At 46.7% G+C, this 19611-nt stretch overlaps 1 protein-coding gene across 1 annotated transcript in view; it reads left to right on the forward strand.

The window, feature by feature from the left end:
- The window catches only part of LOC149345829 (uncharacterized), a 214213-nt gene that overhangs the window by 132425 nt on the left and 62177 nt on the right, over window positions 1-19611 (forward strand). The window contains exon 3 of the mRNA XM_089586238.1: window positions 91-309. Within this exon, the coding sequence (XP_089442364.1) occupies window positions 91-309 (219 nt within the window). The remainder of the gene's footprint in view (window positions 1-90; window positions 310-19611) is intronic.

Raw genomic sequence — 19611 nt, forward strand, 5'->3', positions numbered from 1 at the left:
ACTTGGCACGCAACCAGCATCCCGCAAGAGTAGGCGCAGCGTTTCTCTGTCGCCACTGCGTGTACTTTGTGATGGCGGTGGCGCTCGCAGGTGTGACGGCGGCTACGTGCAGATCGTGGACGGCTACCGGGATTCGAACCAGTCCAACCGCGACGCCCCCGGCTTCTACTGTGGCGAGATCGACTCGCCCAAGACGTTCATCTCGGAGACGCCGCACGTGAAGATCGTCTTCCACGCCGACTCGTACGGGCCGGATACGTACATGCACTTCGACGCCTCCGTCAAACAGCAGGGGGAGGTGTCGTCACGGTGAGTCTTACCATTCATGTTCGCTCAGAGCTCTGTTTACAGTGCGCCCATGGTACACGCCTCTCAGACTCAAGGACGGTAAAATATCAGAGCTGGGAGCGCGCGATGCTTCAGCTTTGCGCTCTTCTACTGTGCTATGAAGTCAAGGAGTCCTGTCCGCTTTCTTATCCAGCAGAGCCCAATGCGGGGCACCGGGCGTAGTCAGAATGATGATGATGCCCTGAAGACCAACTGGCTGTACAAAGGGGAAACATAAAACAAATAACACATTGACCCATACAATAGACGTAGCAGAGAAATAAGAAAAAAGTTCTTAGTCTCCTAATAATACATTGTTAGCAAGTTAGCAAGGGCATTTAAAAAAATTCAAATGTCTTCAGTGACGGTTATGAGCCTAAACACGCGGTTCGAGCTATGTGATGTGCGTGGCATAGAAGTTTAGGAACAGTAATCAGTAATGCGAGGAATAATTCAGCCTCTGTGCGAGTGATCAGTGAGTGAAGAGCAATAGTTCGGATCAGAGGTTGGTTCATTGTGCATATATATATATATATATATATATATATATATATATATATATATATTGTACAGTGGATTTATTAGTGGGTCACGGCCGACCAACGCACGCAGCGGTCAGGTCGTAGCAGGACGGCAGAACCAGCCGAAGGAAGCAGCTCCAGCCCGAGCCTCGCGCCGGAACCACCAGCGATGACGACGAAGTGCGGCACCGTGCAGACGTCCGCTTCTTCTTCTTACAATGTATATATATATATATATATATATATATATATATATATGTATGTATATATATATATACATTGTAAGAAGAAAAAGCGGACGCCTGCATGGCAAAGGCCTCTTCTACCATGTCTGTCCAATTACCCCTTTCCATTGTCAACTCCGGTCACCGTATTCCCGCAAACTTCTTAATCTCATGCACCCACCTAACTTTCTGCCGCTCACCCCTGCTACGCTTTCCGTCCTTTGGAGTCCAGTATTTTACCCTTGAGAGCCATCGGTTGTCTTGCCTTCGCATTAAATGCCCTGCCCAAACCCATTTCTTCCTCTTCATTTCGACTAGGATGTAATTAATCTGCTCTTCTTCAATTATCCACTCTCCCCGCTTAGCGACTCTTGACGCTAAAACTATCTTTTTGCTTTACATATCTCACTGTGTCGTCCTTCTGTCGAGCCCTTTTTCTTAGCCTCCACGTTTCTGCCCCATAGGTGAGTACCTGTTAGACATAACTTCACCGCTGAAAGTACAAAAGCTGTCATTCACTGCATGTGGGGAGCTATTCTGCAAGGCATTCCTACGGCAAACGCTAGCTATGGGCGTAGTGACGCGGGTTATCCGGCTGACGTGCTGACTACAGTCGGTGAGTCAATGCTGCAGATATTTAAGAGCCAGAACACACGGGATTCCGGAGATGTTAGACTGGAGAGGAAGAAGGTTGAAGTGGTGCCCTGTCTTCATGGTGTCTCGCATAACCTGAAGAAAGTGGCACAACGGCACGGCGTGACGGTAGTGTTCTCGGCACCTTGTAAGATGTCTGCTTTATGTTCACGAATTGCGAAGGCCAGCGAGGAGAGGATGTCCAAGAGCTGCACTGTGAAGCATGCCAACAAGTTCGTTGCTTGTTCGACTGGTGTCATTTACATGTTATCCGTGTCATGTGGTAGGGTGTACTGTACACCGGCAGATGTGTTAATGACTGCCCCCCGAGAACATAATAATTCCCTGAAAATTTTTCTGGTAAAAATAATCTGGAACGTCACTGCAGGAGCTGTAAATACTGTGTTCCGACTTTGAACAACATTTCAGTCATCGGAAAAGGTAAAAAAAAAGGAGGAGAAAAAAATACTTGACGCCTAGCATATTAGGTTGCAAGGTAGTGACACATGAGTTAGCGCACCGGCTTTGCATCTCACTAACAAAGAATTTAATTTCCTAATCAACAGTGTGCGCGTGCAAGCCTGACAGGCAAAATATCTGTCTTTTGTTATTTGTCAGATATGGAACGTGTATTCACTCCTTCGTGAATCGCCACATATGTATTTGTTTGTGTTTTTTTAGTGTGTCTGATAAGCATGCGTCTTCTGGTGACCTACGTTGACCGTTTCTCAATTAAACTTCAGTTGTTAGTCCAGCGTTGTCCTGTGTTCTTGTCTCGTACTTTCGGTGGTGAAGTGAGGTCGGAAATACACCAACTAGCCCACATGGTTACCTTGTTAGGGTACAGTTAAGATACAACTCTTGTATACTTTTCTCTCGAGGGATGTTTGTAAACTACCTTCCATGATATGAGATAACTTGCCGTATGCTCGCCACTTCATTGTTATTCCTCTAGTTATTTTCTTCTCATGATCCGGATTAGCGGTAACTACCTGCCCTAAGTAGACATATAACGTCACCACTTCCAGCACCGCGCTACAAAATGTGAACTCTTGTTTCCCCGCGAAACTGTTGGACTTGTAACGACAGCCTTAGACAGGTCATCTTAATGCCATCCTTAATGTCTTTTGAGTGCCCTGAGCGTTCCTCAAGGAGAGCTTTGGCAGGCGCAACAACTTAGGTCCGGGCGCACAGAGAAAAAGAAATCAAGAAACTGAAGTGCTCGTCCTGTAGGCGCTTCAGCAGCAAGCTTTGGCCCTGAGCTGCTTTCGTTGCAGACCGCCTGCGTCGTCTAAAGCCTTCCCCAAAAGAGTAGCACGTAGAGCCTCTGTCAAGTCTTCTTTTAGGCCACATGGATTGTTTTGACGGGTAGTTTCACGGCTTACTGCACCTGCAGTTTCAATTCTACTGGGGGGAGACGGAGGCTCCCGTTCTTCTCGACTTTGTGCTGTGCCGTAAATATTGAAGTACAATGGCGAAAAGCAATCTCTTTAGCATTCATACCTCCTTTGAAGAAAACTTTCCTGAAAAAAAAAAGTCGGTAAAGTAAAAAAAGTCGTTCGCCGCCATGGATTCTCTGAAGTTGTCTGAGGCGAAGGCGTGGTTGTTTTCGGGGCCAGCACCTGAAGATACATCAGTAAAGAATTGCATTCTCTACCAGTCTATCCTGTGGAATTTTCTGCAAAAGCGTAGCGGCCAATATTCGGAATAAAATCTCCAAATACATCGCCTTCAGAAAAAAAAAATTGTCCTCCGTAAAAAACAGCGCTCTTAAAAATCCGCTACCAGATCAAAGGCTTAAACTGGTTATCTATCCCCACTTTTCAATTATGACTGCTCGTTTTTGTAACAGCCAATGTAGGTTTCCTGACTGCGCACCGCTTAGCATTTTGTTTTTTCAAATACGACGGACCCTCTGACAGGCCTCTGACTTCAAGCAGAAAATTTGTTTCTGCTATCAACTTGTTGAGGATTTTCGGGGTCGCAGCGGAGCACCAGAGAGAGACGACCAGCGTGGCAGGCTTCTAGTTCCGAACAGCCCGTGCTAGGCGTGGGCTCCGAGCACGCGCTGTCCATCTTTATTTTCCTCTAGCGCGCGCTGGTACCGCTGATCTCAGCGCCAGCGCTTTATAGCGTCGCCGGGCGATATAGGGCCCCCCGCCTAGACCGAACGGCGAAATGTACGAGCCGACGAGGCAGAGATGGGAGTAGCCACGGCGGCAAGCAGGTCTGCAGGTGGGCCGGCAACGTCTGAGGGGAGCTCCTGGGGAGGTGTCTCGAGGTACGCGGGTTTGAGTCGATCGAGGGAGACGGCCTCTTCACGACCATCGAGCAGGATTGTCGCTGACTTTGTAGCGCTGTTGAGGACGCGGTACAGGCCGTCGTATGAGGGGGTAAGAGGCGCCTTTACAGCGTCTCGCCTGAGAAAAACATGCGTCGAGGAAGCAAGGTCTGGGTGCACAAACACTTGATGGGCAGTTGAGCGAGGCGGCACTGGGCGCAGATGCTGGAGACAGTCCTGTAGGCGGTGAAGGTATTGCAGGGGTTGGGACGAGGGAGCCGAAGGTACGAACAAGTCTCCGGGAAGCCGCAGGGAAGTACCGAAGACAAGTTCGGCCGCCGAACAGCCAAGGTCACGACGCAGGACGGCGCGGAGGCCTAGGAGCACCATAGGGAGGTGGTCCGCCCAGTGCTCGCAATCCAGGCGCGCAGTAAGGGCAGCCTTGAGCTGGAGATGGAGCCGCTCGACCATGCCGTTGGCACAGGGATGGTACGATGTTGTGCGGCAGTGTTTAGTGCCGAGTAGCCGGGTGAGCGAAGTGAAGAGGGCGCATTCGAACTGGCGGCCGCGATCCGTGGTAACAATGCCGGCGCAGCCGAAGCGGGAAACCCACGTCGATAAGAAGGCTCTGGCAACTGTTTCCGCAGTAATGTCCGGAATGGGCACGGCTTCGGGCCAACGGGTGAAGCGGTCGACCATCGTCAGAATATACTTGTAGCCCTCAGAGGGGGGAAGCGGTCCAACCAGGTCAAGATGAATGTGCTCAAAGCGTGATCCAGGCGGCAGGAAAGACTGAGGGGGAGTCTTGGTATGGCGTGTCACTTTGGCGGACTGGCAAGCAAGGCACGAGCGGGCCCACTGGCGAACGTCGGTGTTAATGTTCGGCCAGACGTACCGCTGGGTAACGAGGCGCTGTGTGGCTCGAATGCTAGGATGGCAGATGTCGTGAAGGGAATGGAAAATGGCACGACGAAAGGCCTCCGGGATGAACAGTCGCGGTAGAGCCGATGATATGTCGCACCAGAGTGATCCGGGCACAAACGGATGAGGCACGAGCTGCAGACGGAGTTCTCGGGGGTGGTCACGCAGGGCCTGCAGCTCAGGGTCTTCAAGCTGTGCCCGGGCCAGGGACGGCCAGTCCACAGCAGGCGGAGACACGCCGAGGGTGGAAATGCGTGAAAGTGCATCAGCTGACTCGTTGTCGGTGCCTTTGATATGTCAAATATTTATTTATTTTATTTATTTAGTAACACTGCAGGCCAATACTTTGGCCCAAGCAGGAGAGGCATATCACAAACAAGAAAGCACAGAAAAGCGTATACAGTGCAACATGAAATGAACATAATGCACAAAAAGAAGCACAAATGAGAACGTCAACATCGCTAATTTACACAAAAATGATTTTGCAATGCAGCCATGAAATCCTTTGACTGAAATACACTCATGGGAAGTGAATTCCTATCGTTTACCGTTCGAGGTAAACGATACATATAGGTTGTGAACTCCGATATGTAGGCCAGCTGACGAAGTTCACGGGCGACGTACTTCGAAGAGTTCGTACGGAACACATACACCAGAGGCTTATGGTCCGTGAGAACGTAAAAAGGCTGGCCCTCCAAGAAGTGACGATAGTGCTGGATGGTGGAGTAGATAGCAAGCAGCTCGCTGCCAAATACGCTGTAGCGAGTCTCAGCAGGCTGGAGCTTCCGAGAGAAGAAACCCAGTGGGTGCCACTCGGAGCCAATCTTCTGGAAGATGGAAGACGGCTTCCACTTGGGCGAACCAGATCTGCGGACACTTGGGCCAGAATGTTGGTAGGCGGAGCTGGAGAACTGCGACGTCCCGTGGGCGCAAGGGAGCGTCAGGCGGAAGGTCGCCTGAGGGCGGGAGGTTGCTGGGGTCGGTCATGTCTTAGGCCGGAGTCACCACTGTTGAGGATTTGCGGGGTTGCAGCGGAGCCCCAGAGAGAGACGGCCAGCGTGGCAGGCTTCTAGTTCCGAACAGCCCGTGCTGGGCGTGGGCTCCGAGCACGCGCTGTCCATCTTTATTTTCCTCTAGCGCGCGCTGGTACCGCCGATCTCAGCGCCTGCGCTTTATAGCGTCGCCGGGCGCTATAAACTTAATTATATCAAAGAAGGAAAATACTCGCCATTTGGAAAACTGTGTCAGGAGATTTCATGTCAGCATGTTTTCCAGTGTAAAACTTTTAATAAGCATAGTTTTACAATCCTCTATTATACTGTTAAATGTTTTGACTAATGAAACACACACGATAAATGACCGGCTATAAGAGCACCGCACGCTGGTGGATTCATTAGCGGAGGGAGACCATTTGGCCACGCGTTGTAAGCGGTGCGGGTGCGCGCCGGCGTTTGATGCCACGTGTGTGCTTGGTAGGGGAGGCGCAAGGTTAAGCCGGGAGATTTGTGAGGCTTATCACAATAACAGGGAAAGTCATAACTGTGTGAGCACGACATCACTTGCCCTGACCAGAAAAAAAAGCAATGTATCTCAGAAGCAGTTTGCCACATTTTGATTACTTTGTGCTCGTTTTAACCCAGAGTGCATGTGCCACCGAAGTGTTTTTATGTACCTGTTTGTCGTAGTAAATCTTCATTTCATGTTTAGCGCTTGTCCTGTCTCCTTCTATGTCTATATCCTTATACCCCGTTCAGTTTGTCTGCAGCAGCATTTTATACAACGGCTACAAATCTAGCCGCACAATCTGGCCGTCGTTTGTCACGCGGCATTGAGAGAAAAACACGCGCATTCTCATCTTTGGAGATAAAAGCGCGTGCGCTGAGAGGCATGCTATTCCCGCAACTTGCACAAAAGCGCGAACGATATAGAAGGCTCGGCTCGGCTGAACGTCTCGGCTGCAATGGCTCCTGACGTGTACAAACGCCCGCGCGTGCCAACGCAGAAATATCGCTCTCCTTCGTGCGCATCTTCTGACACGGCTCCTCCCGTCGTTTCTCGGCCGGTCTGTGAACGACTTTGCCGTCTAGGATCCCCGGAATTCTTGCAATCTCGTAGACTCTCCTGTGGACGAGGAAGGCGCACTCCATGTTTCCCAGCCATCTTGATCTTCATTTCCCAGCCATTTTTCGATCATCAAGTAGTGCACCTGTTTTGAGCCCCTTTCCCTTCAAGGATTTGTTTGGTTTATGGAGTTTAACGTCCCAAAGCGACTCAGGCTGTGAGAGACCCTGTAGTCAAGGGCTCCGGAAATTTCGACCAACTGGGGTTCTTTAACGTGCACTGACATCGCACAGCGCACAGGCCTCTAGAATTTCCCCTCCATCGAAATTACACCGCCGTGGCCGGGATCGATCCCGCGTCTTTCGGGTCAGGAGCCGAGCGCCGTAACCACTCAGCCACAGCGGCGGCCCTTCAGGGATTAATGTTACGACTTAATACGTTATAACGCAACGTTATAAAAGTGTGTTTGGATTGGCAACTGCGTCATTTTTATGAAACTGTCTTCACTTGCATGCAAAACGTTGGTGTTTTATTTTGCATTGTTATTCTCTATTAGCAATTGATCTTTCTGCGTTGATGTTTCTGGAAAAGTGTGTTGTGACAGGGACAGCGCGAAAAATGATACGAGGCGTGTGCTATTCGCAACCATCCCGCCAGGTGCTTATTCTGTTTTTCCTGTTTTTCTCGAAGGCAAATAGAAGCAAACAGCCCCGTAGCAACTGTTGCACTACCTCAATATATGTCTGTCACTTCATATGTACCTCGCCTTCATTTTACTGTTCTTGCGAAAAGACATCAGTTATGAGCCGTGAAGATAACATTTTGCTGATGGCAGTCAGCTATATTCATCACCATTGTCATCATTTATTATCTCTTAAAGGCCCCCACGTGGGGTATTACATAAGGGAGGGGGGGGGGGGCAGATCAATAACATAAATACCAATGGTAAGCAATAGAAAAACGAGAACAGGCACTACAGTACAGTAAAACAATAACAATACAATGATACCATAAATTGTAACGAAGCAAAATAAGAGCATGATAAAAGAATACCTGAAGTCTGAATGCGCACACACAAAGTATGGAAGTAATTCTCTTCCTCCTCATGGTCTCATGTTCTCAGAGCGGTCAATGTATTCAGGTAGCCGGTTAGAAGCTGAGAAAAGCGTTAAGAAGCGCCAACTGCTCTTACGTAAACACGTATTTTGAAGCGTGAAGCCCTCCCTCTCTCTCTTTTTTTCTTGCCTAGCCTTCGTTTACTCTCTTTAGTTTTTTTTTTTTTGAAGTTTGAAAAGTATTTATTTGACGTGTATTTTATTTTATTTTATTTTATTTTATTTGGCCTCAGGAAGGAGGCCAAAAGGCGTGGTGCCTGACGAGGGCCTTCCTCCCTGGGGGTAAGCAAACTGCATTCGGCAAATACACAAAATATACAAATACAATAAATGTAGCGGTCGCCATTACACTTGCTGGCATGTTAAAAGAAAAAAAAACAAAGGAAAAACTGTACAACAATGTTAAGATATCTTCAAAGTTGTTAAGATGCGTGCTGTTGGGTTACAGGGAATTATAAAAAGGAAAAAAATATATATACAATCATGTTAACTGTCATCAATTTACAATATGTCACAGGATGTACCGGTTAGTCATGTAGTCAACAGTGCAATCACTTTTCTCTTGTATATTTTTTGGGTTCTGCATTGATGGAGGAGGTCATGAAAATTTGTTTTCATTCAAAAAGGTAGTCATCTTATATCTAATCGTTTGGAATCCGTAATTTGTTCTTGATTTTGGTGCTCTTATTGTCATGTGTCGAAGGGGATATGGGTTTTGTGGTAGTTCTGGTGTTGCAAAAAAATTAGTTTCATGATGAAATCTGTTATATATTTCAAGTGCTAGCCGAAGAGTTTTTAATTGAAAAATTGTCAGTAACCCCAAGCTGTTCCACCACAAGTTAGTGCTATCCACGTAGCCTAGATTAGCAGTTGCTCGTATGGCCTTTTTCTGTAGTAAAAACAAAGCATTTAAATTAGTCTGTGTTGAGTCTCCCCATATCAGTAAACAATAGTGAAGATGTGAATGAATTAAACTGAAATAAAGTTGCTTTTTGAGCCATACTGGCAATAGAAGTCTAAATTTATTTAGAAGGCCCACTGATCGCGAATTTTTTTTTCTTACTTGATTAATATGGTCAGTCCACAGCAGGTGTTCATTAAATATAACTCCAAGGAATTTTATTGACTGTACTCGTTGTAAAACATTTGAATTGGATAATATGATTGGCTCATCATCTATGACTTTATTTTTAGCTCTGAATATTACATACTTCGTCTTCGTGATGTTTAGTTGTAACCTGTTGGCCCTCAACCATAATGTAAGGTTCTCTAACCAGAGATTTCCTCTACATTCTATTGCTTGTAAACTCGCGTCATGGAAGAAAGTATTTGTGTCGTCAGCGTATAAAACTTGATTCCCAGCTTGATTCGTTGGTCTTCACCCGAGTGAATTTCATGTTTATGGGTCATCGACGATTTAACATGAAGCCACTGCGCTGTTATGCACGCGAAAAGCGCGTATAAGTTTTGCAATAGGCGTTTTGTAGCGAGGCGTTCGCTCATTGTTTCGCTGCGCGCATCTCGCGTCGGAATGGTCTGAATGCCCGGAAACGGGCAATGTTGTTTCCGCCCCGCTCTTAGCAAGCCACCCATGCACGCGACACTGGGCGAAACTGAGTGGAAGCCATTACACGGCAGTGGTGGTGCGATTAACTCCGCGCCGCAAACCGCGCGGTTGTGGCGCTGCCATCTCTCGCCAGTGTTTCGCGCTCGCCGGATTCGGCCTCTGCGGAGCACGGCCAGCTTTTGCGCATCCCTCCGAACCACCGGGTGCACGCGCAAATGAAAACTAAAAAGGAAAAAGCGCCGGCAGCTTTTTGCCTGCCTTCCAGCTGCAAGCGGCGAAGGGACCTCGCGTCTCCCCTGCGCCGCCGCACTTTGCGAACGCGAGATTGGCGGGCTCAGGGGAGACATGCGTCTTCCCCGGGCTGACAAGGGTACGAGACACCCTGGTCGTGGCGAGTGCTTTGGCGTCTTCGTTGCCCCAGTATTTTACATCGCCGACGGGGCGCCCCGGGGTTCTTCCCCAGAGTGCGGATTTCGGGGAGCGCGGCAGCAGCGCGAGCGCCTTGTTCCAGAAAATACCGCTGCAGCCTTAATCCCGCTCTTCGCGCGAGTCTCCCACGAGAGGAGAGCTATGGAGCTACCACGCTTGCTCCCTGACGTGCACCACTGTAGGCGCCCGTTCAGTGTCTCAGAACAACGTCCGCACGGTTTCGTTTTCCCCTCTTAGCCGTGCTGCTTCCCGTGCCCTGCCATCCTCTGCGGTCACAGTCGTGTTAATGCAAGTATAATGGAAGCAAAGTTGTCACTCACCAGCTCAACAGTTGAAAATTGGCTTTCAGAACACTCAAGTTTATATTCTTTCGCCGTTGCCGAATGTTATTTTCACAGATTAATCTTGTCAGTTGATCTAAATTCACTTCCTCCACAAAAGTTACGTGTGCTCTACTCTCTTGCCATTGTATTATGGTTGAGGATTTTAAAGCTTCTAGAAGCAGATTTATACCTCAACTTGCGCCACTTTCCTGATTAGAAGTATGTAAAAATACGATAAAAGCGTATTCACAAAGGAGAGCATTGGGCCCAACCCTTTACTAATCAGATATATGTGTGTAGCTGATAGATTCTACATTGGTTAGAGGAGTGTCCTTAAGCTAATTGGTTTGTACATAGAAGGTTAAGGCCAAGTGCTACACCATGGTGGCGTAATCTTTCTCTGGTGAGGGAGTGCGTTGTTGGTTCTAGTGACCGAGATCAGGCTGCACCCCAGGCCTGGTTACGCAATTTCTTCGACAGGCAGATTTTTTTTTTTACCCGGTGGAGACGGTGGAGCGTCCCACGACTAGCTAGCGTGTATATATTACTTGTATATTGACTTATATATTGAAATGAAGAAGCTGATTCAGCACCGATGTCAACGACGACGAAGTGCTAGCGCCGCCGGTCGGATGCTTGTAGGGGTGCCGCTTGTGTTCAGGTCCCTCGCCTCGCTGGTTCTCAGACTACTTGCGCTAGGGTCTTCGTCGCCGGCAATTTCAACATGCCAAGAAACCTCTCTACACTTGGTGGAGGCTGCTGCGTTCTCCTTTCCCCCAACACCGTGGACATTCGCAGCCGCACCATCCCTTTGTCCGTGACTAAGGCCAGTCAACAGCCCGCCGCCCCGTCGCAGCCAGTCACCTGCTCTGGTGCCATCCGGCATCTCATGCGTTAAATCTAGAGGAGACAATCGTGTGCGTAAGAAGGTCAGTGTGTTAGTAGCTAGTACTTCAAAAGATTCTGGACCACAATCAAGGAATATTAGGAAATCATCAACATGCCTGAAAAATCTTCGTTACTTTAAAATTGGTTGGTTTGGTTTATGGGGTTTAACGTCCCAAAGCGGCTAAGGCTTTGAGAGACGCTGTAGTGCAGGCCTCCGGAAATTTCGACTACCCGGGGTTTGTTTACTTGCACTGACATCGCACAGTACAAGGGCCTCTAGAATTTCTCCTCCAAAGAAATTCAACCGCCGCAGCTACAAGGGGCTCTGTCAAGACGAGCTGAAAATAAATCACTAAGAACTGGGGCAATACAGGAGGCGATACAAATTCCCTCCTTCTTAAGATATGGCTGGCCTGCCCATTGGATAAAAGTTGACAGAAGACAAGACCAAAGAAGTTCTAGGGACCCACTGCTGGACATTACGGTTTAATTCACAAAAGTAACATTTCCCAATCATCCGCTGAAGAGTCTCTGCGCTCTGTGTCGGATGGCATGAACGCGTTACATCACAGCAAGCAGCCTGTACCTAAAGTACCTGTCGAGCGCGTTTTGTCCTTTTTGGAAGAACGCGCCCGTTGTGTTCTATGTGTTGATGAGAAGGGGGACTTTGTAGGACTGTCTCACGGGATTTTTTAAGGTCAAAGTGGTAGAAGGTATTTCGTATGACTTCAGTCCATTCAAGAACTTACGTACGTCAAAGGTGAAAAATAAAGCAAAAATAAAATAAAAATAAATAAAATAAACTAAAAATAAAGCAAACATAAAGTAATCGTCTGTACTAAGCTTAAAATAGAAAATGGTTTAAGAGTATTGAAGCAAGTCGCCGTGATATTTTTCAAGTCTTTCATAGCGTCAAAGTTCCAGAAAGCATGAAAATCAGTTTGTTGCACGCCAAGAAGGTGTCGTCTACTCCATTGCACTTTCGTGCGGGAAGCAGTATGTTGGCCAGACGGGCAGCTGCCTGAACGAGCGCCTGAGAGAACTGAATAACAATTAGTTAAGTGTACTTTGTCTTACTGTCGTTTTCCCCCTTGTATAATATGCCCCAATCGTGCAACAGCCTCGGCATGAGGCTAGCTGTATGTACTAAATAAAAATAAAAAAAACTAACCCTGTCCATAATACTGTTAAAGGGCATCTCGGCATCTACTGCCGACATTGTGAACGCAAAACTTGCCAGCCATACTTCCAGCAAACAAAAGTGTTGAGTAGACACCCCAATACGCTTACTTGAGAAATCATTGAAGCCGCTGAAATCGCCTGGACGCATATGTCAGTAATCCCTGCTTATCGTTTTCAACAAAACAATTAGATTTTCTAACTGCAAGGAAGTAATGCTGCTGTATCATTTTGATTTTTGTGTGCATGGACATGTGTGTATCACCCCTATCTTTTCTTTTTGTTGTTTGGAGCCTGATCTAATAATTTCCACTTTCCGAGCAATAAACTTTTAGTTGCAAGCCAGCGCATGTCTGTTTATATCTTCCTTTAGTCCTTGTCTATTTCGCGCTGTTCTTCTTGAACAAAACGCATAAGGCTGACACCATATTCAGGGCAGTTGTCTCAGAAAATGGCACTTGACAAAAGTCCATAGCCATGTTTCTTCAAAAAATCCCGACCTTTTACGCATCTACGACCCTTTGTAAGTTAAGAACTCTGACGCCGTCTTGAATTACCTCGAGTGTTCACCTCATAGGAACCTCAGGGCGTTCTCTGTAGACATGAAGGAGCTTTTCTATTCGTTCCCACAGTCAGGCTTGCCCTCTTGTGCCCAGGACTGTACTGATATAATCAGAAATGTAGCTTTTATAGATGAAACTGGGATGTCCACCAGTGGCTTCTTAGAACTCCTTAGGTTATATGTTCGGTCAACTTTTTATCCAATCGACAGGCCAGCCATATCTGCAGAAGGAGGGAATTTGTATCGCCTCCTGTATTGCCCCATTTCTTAGTGATTTATTTTCACCTCATCTTGACAGAGCCCTTTGCAGCGGCGTACCAAATTTTAAAGCAACCAAGATTTTCAGGCATGTTGATGATTTCCTAATATTCCTTGACTGTGGTCCAAACTCTTTTGATGTACTAGCTACTAACACAGTGACCTTCTTACGCGTAGAATTGTCGCCTCTAGAATTAACGCATGAGATCCCTTCTAACGACAGTATTATATTTCTGGATATCAGGCTTTTATTTCCTAACGCACAGGTCTACTGGAAGCACGTGCCACTCGCTAACAAGCCACTGCTCCCATTCGGCTCCGCGCATTTCAAACTGGTACAGAGGGACATTTTAGGGGTATGCTTGAAAAATGCGCTGTGTAAATCTAGTCCTGAGCTAATGGCTGCTAACTTCAGAGAACAGATCCTTCGTGTCAGAGGCTCGGGGCTCTGACACGGCTCTGATCATGTTTTGATCAGCGTCGCGGAAGCCCTTGTTAAGCGCCTGTGCTGAAAAGAGAATCGTATGTCAATACCGCCTACAACAATACGAATTGCTGAGATCCCGTACATTCATGGCCTGTCTGGTCATCTAAAAAACAGCGACGAACGGGGAAACGCGAAAGTTGTCTTTTCTGGCCCTGATAAGCTGCAAAAATTGTGCAGACTGTCCAGGCCCAGTGATTCGAAGAATCCGAACTGCAAGGCGAAGCATCGAACAAAGTTCGCAGAATGTACGTATTGCCTACAGCATCCCTTTGAAATGTGTGGAGACCTATGTAGGACAAAGCGGCAGCTGTTTGAACGACCGCCTCCGAGGCAATTGCAATAATGTGTCTGAACAGCGAGGAGGGTTTCTGGACGCGCACTGTTTTAAATATAAGAAAAACGGTGATGATGAAAACGGTAGTGATTCCGATGAAGTGTTCGTGTGCCAGCCTGCTTCCCAAAATTGCTCTCTTATCGCCAAAAACCGTTTCCAACTGACTCGTGAGATCATAGAGGCTGAAATGATAGACAGGTGTGTTGGGTCCTGCGTGGCCAAGCCATCTATTATTCTCACTGGTAAAGAGCTGTTATACTTGCGTCAACATATCAATGTGCCACCCACTGCGCATTTGTGATGTTTTCCCGGTTTTTTTAGCTATATATACTGGTGCGAGGTTCAAAATAAACTGTTGTAAGTCAGAGCTTGTGTGTTCCATATGTCTTCCTTGTGTCTCCGTCTGTATTCGCGCTGTACATTTCCTTCAGGTTCATTTCTTGCCTCAATTTCTTTGTCTTGTTCAACGTTTTCCTCAAGTTTTTTCACCCGTTTTTTTAGGCCAGTTATGTTCGCAGTTTGCGTTTCCGTGCGTGTAAGGACTTCATCGTATTTATTTGACGTTGACTGTACCGAGTTTTCATTCCAGCCCACAGTGGTCATAAGAGCATCAATGTTGTCTGATCTCGACTCCATTTCCAGCGCAAAAGCAAGCTTGTTGTATGTGTGAGCAATTTCTTTTGCCAGGTATAGGCCGGCTTCTTTCAGTTTTGTTGTGCCTTGGCCCCTGCGGGCTTGTGCAGTTTTGCAAGTGATTCCATGATTTCTTTTTGCAATCTCCGATTATTTCTTATTAACCTAATGAACTGGAGAGCATGCGCCTGTGTGATAGTTATAGCCACATGACGTGCACGACAGGTATACGTCGTCGTCAGAAAGTTTTTTCAAGGCATGCAGCACAATCATCAGCAATTTCGAGTAACCATCAAGGAATACCAACTTACTCAGCAGCACCCAGCACCGCGGCAGCCGGAGACGACACGCAAGTGAAACGAATAAGCGAGAAAAGCTCAATTGAGGAAGATGCTCCAACCTGCGGAAGTTGTCGGCGGATTAGCTGTGAAGCACGAAGGCAATCGGCGCCGCTGATGCTGGGCGAGTGTTTCCCCTAAGCAGGCTAGAATTGACACAATGGCTTTGTTCTTTACTAAGTTTCAATAAAAATTCAAGTACAGCTGCACAAACCTGTGAGCATTAAAGATACAAGTTTTCATCCGCCAGTAACGACTAGACAGATGAGCTCTATGTGAAAGCTTCATTTGCCGTTATCAGTGTCAGTATACCTGAGGAGTAAATTACTCACTTCCGGGTGCTGTAAGAACTAAGAAGCACGCAAAAATGGCAACTTCCCAGAAATAGGCCGGTAGTTAAAGAAGGACGGTATGTGAAGCTGAAGTAATGCGCAGTCTCAGCGTCATTCGAAAGTATATAAAAACAATACAGCACCTTGTAACGAGAATGCCTAAACACAACCAATCACTACACTGCGTAATCATCAACACCTAAAACAAATAAGACACTCTTACATGAAGCAGAGAATTCACAATAGCATTCAAAAGTTAGTGAGCCCTTCCGGTGAATTTTTTCTTCACGCACCCACCTCCATTTCAGGCTTCCGCCTATGTCGGGTAGGAGATGGCTGTTATATTCTTTCAGACGTCACGCTGCTACCATGCGCGCCGCTAGTCAGCCGCACCGCTTAGGCGGATCAGGAAGGTCCGCCTCCCGAGCAATTCCTGCTCGCGTCGGCATCTGCTGTCGGGTGGTGCCGGCGGAGGAGTGCCGACCTTTCAGCCTGCAAAAATTGGTGACAGCTGAAGGAAAAAATACACTGAAATTGGATTTCTGACAACACAAAACTCCGCCTCCAACGAACGCTTTTTAAAAAATTCTTCCCGGAGGATATTCGTAAAGGGGCATCCTTTAATGTCCCTGGCATGCAATAAATTTCTTGAGAGCCCCTTGCAGATCTCCTTTAAAGAAGAAAAAATATGTAATATTGTGTATTCCTATTGCAGAATAAAAGAAAAGTACCATCATTGTTAGCTCGACTGGAATTTTATGGAGTGACCGAAATTCCATTACTTCAGAGGCCTTCAGGTTCGATACCCTGAGGGCTCCACATGCAGAAACGACTGCGGAGGTTTGTTGCTGTGGGTGGGACAAAACTTTGCCGTCGCCGATAATGATGGCCTGGGGTAAATTTTCCTTGTGTGATCCCGTTCACCGAAGGCGGTATTCTGGGCCTCATACAAGAAGCTCATAATAACAGAGTAAACAAAACGACACCTCGCTCTTTCATAACACCCGGGGCAAGGCAAGTCTGTCGCTTGAAGATTTGGCCACGTCTCAGTACTGTTTACTACGAAGCGAAGAACGAACTCATTTCTGCTCGTCCCTGTAAAGAGCTCGTCGTACGAGCCGTCAACAAAAGAGGCATTACCGTCTTTTCTTAGCGAACGCAGCGCGGTATCTTTTCGGCATGCTCTTCTGTCCTTATACTTTTTTCAAGCTAATGGAAGCGTTTTCACTCTCTTCGGAGTGTAAGTTCTCTATGCGAGTTTAGCTGCTACGAACAAGAAAAATACTGGAAACAACTCTTATCTGAAAATGCGAACTCGCCTCCTTTCTCCGAAGAGTGTTACTAGTGCAGCGTCACATGTGTTCACTTTCACTGAATATGACTGCGTAAGTGGTGAGCTCCCTAAAATCTTTTTCTGTCCCTTCTTCAATAGCAAGTATGAAAGGCAGTGCTTAAAAAATGATAATGAAGTCGCGGATATAAGAAAAATACTTTCCTTTCATTTTTACACTTTCTTAGCGTGGAAAATATAGTGTGTGCCGCATCAATTCTTTACCCTGGTCTGGTGTTAGTATCCCAAAATAGCCACCGTGTGGCTCAGTCGTTATGGCACTGACCCAAAAGTCGCGGGTTCGATCCTGACAGCGGCGGTCGAATTTCGGTGGAGGCGAAATTCTTGAGGCCCCTGTAGTGTTCGATGACAGGGCACGTTAAAGAACCCCAGCTGGTCGAAATTTCCGGAGCCCTTCACTACTGCGTCCCTGATAACGTGAGTCCATTTGGGACGTTAAAACCTCACCTGAACAATAAACCAGCACCCCAGAAATTTTTCAAAATTTATTCCTTTGCGTCATAATCAAAACAATGCTACGTCATCAAGCACGACAAGAAGTTTGAACATGGCAAACAATCTATGCGCGAAATCTATATAAAGGCGTTGCCTCAGTTCCCATGAAGCCCGGACATAACATGGCGAAAACGTACAGAAATTCTAAAGTAAACTATAATGCACTAGGAAGCGCATGCGAGAACTCTTCGCTTGCATGAAGCATATCTCAGCAATGGCTTTTTAAATTGTGCCTTTAAAAAATACTTCGGTTACTACTGTATAACGCGAGATTCAGCACCTGCGCTTAGCATTAAAATATTATTCATTATTTATTTTCGTTTGTTCACGAAAACGTTTTTCATTTTTTGACAAGACTATTTTAAATAAATTTTTTAATGTATGAGCAGAAATTCCTGGTATACTCGTATACTTTCCTCTTCTCTGACCATGCAAAATGCTCACGAGGGTGCTATTGCGGGCTATTGGTTAAACATTGCTTGAAAGGGAGCAGTGCAAGCACACGACAGAGGAACACAGGCGCTGACTTGCAGCTGAAATTTATTCGAAACGTGCACATATAATAAATAGCCTCGAGGCAAGCTGTCAGCTGAGTGAACGCCACGGGCGGTGTAATGGGCTGGATGAAAGCGATAAAATCTTGAAAGCTATAAATGTTTTAACAAGGAACGATGCCTCTGAGAAGAGTGTCATGAGAAAATGAAAACAACAAGATGCAGGTGAAGGATGGATAATGGGCATGCGGTTGGGTAAAAAAAAAAAGGAACGGGGCTAGCACTTTAAGTAAAAGGGTTAAAAAGTTAAATGTTCTACGAGAGATAGGATCACTTTTTAAGATAGGCAGTCTCGTTGGATAGCAGGTTGATGGACGGACTGCTCACATAGGTGTCACCCCGATCTTGAATTAGGTGAGTGTCATGTATCTCATGTGTGTGCTTCCAGTAATATGTTTTCAATATCTTAGCCTCGTCGAGGGCTGGTACGCAAGAGCATTTCTTACACTTAATGGCCAGGTTGCTGGCTCTGCCGGTGTTGGTCAACAGGAAGGTGCATCAACGAGCGTCTGATGGAGCACTCTAAGTCACTCAAGACCGGCACTGGCAGCAGCCTGACCATTCACTGTAAGAAATGTTCTTGCGTGCCAGTCCTCGACGAGACTAAGATATTGAAAACATATTACTGGAAGCACACACGTGAGATGCATGAAGCTCACCTAATTCAAGGTCGTCGTGACATGTGTGTAAGCAGTCCGTCCATCAACCTTCTATCGAAAGAGACTGCCTATCTTAAAAAGTGATCCTCTCTCTCGTAGAACACTTTCAACTTTTTAACCGTTTTACTTAAAGTGCTAGCCACGTTCCCTTTTTTTTTTCTTTACCCAACCGCATGCCCATTATGCATCCTTAACCTGCATCCGTAATATGTTGCGTCGTACCTGCATCGTACTGGTGCTTTCAAGCACTCTTTCTTTTCGCATACCATCAATAAGTGTAATACGCTGCCTTATGCTGTTGCTAAATGTCGGTCTGAGAATGCTTTTCGTGCACTATTGTCGAGCCTGGGGCGCGCGTGAATGCTCACTTATACTTTATCGACTTTTCTGTTTTGCATTGATACTTCCAGTAAACCTGACAGATGTGTGCACACAGTTGATGCCACTACTTCCTTTCTTTTTTCTTCTTCATTGCCATTTATCACTGACTGGGTAGCCCATGTTGTTTGTTTTAAATGTAAGTATGTATCCCCCCCTGCAATTATGTTGTCACGGCGCTGCAGGAACTTCAAATAAATAAATAAACATATATTGTTTTCTTTTCTTATGCCACTCTTCCCAGAGGCATCGTTCCTTGTTAAAACGTTCGTAGAATTTAAAATTTTATCGCTTTTATCCGGCCCTTTGCACCAGCCCTGACGATGACTCAGCTGACAGCTTGTCTTGAAACTACTTAATGTGTGTGTGCACCTTTCGAATAAGCTGCAGTTGTAAGTCAGCGCCTGCGTTGCACGTTCCTCTGCCCTCTGTTTGCACTCTTCCCCTTTTTGCAATGTAAAGTGCTGTTCAGGACATGAGACTAGCTGCCAAATGCACTTCATATGATTCTCATTCTGCAGCTATTTAACTTTACTGACCCTGATGTGCGTACAACTTTGCTGGTGGCAACTTTACGATTAGTACAACTTTACTGGTGACAAAAGCTCATCAGTCTGGGCTCTGCGAAGAGGTACCGCCTCTACCCTTCGGAAGGGGCTAGGTGGGTGGCGATATAGTTGCGCAGTGTGCGCCAGCTGCTTGAGTAAGCTGTGGGGATAGCGTTGTGCGCTATGCCTTGTCTCGGCCCTATCCATAGAAGG

This window comes from Amblyomma mixtum, chromosome 4 (assembly GCF_055824585.1).
Source record: "Amblyomma mixtum isolate Tamu chromosome 4, ASM5582458v1, whole genome shotgun sequence".
Taxonomy (NCBI): Eukaryota; Metazoa; Arthropoda; class Arachnida; order Ixodida; family Ixodidae; genus Amblyomma; species Amblyomma mixtum.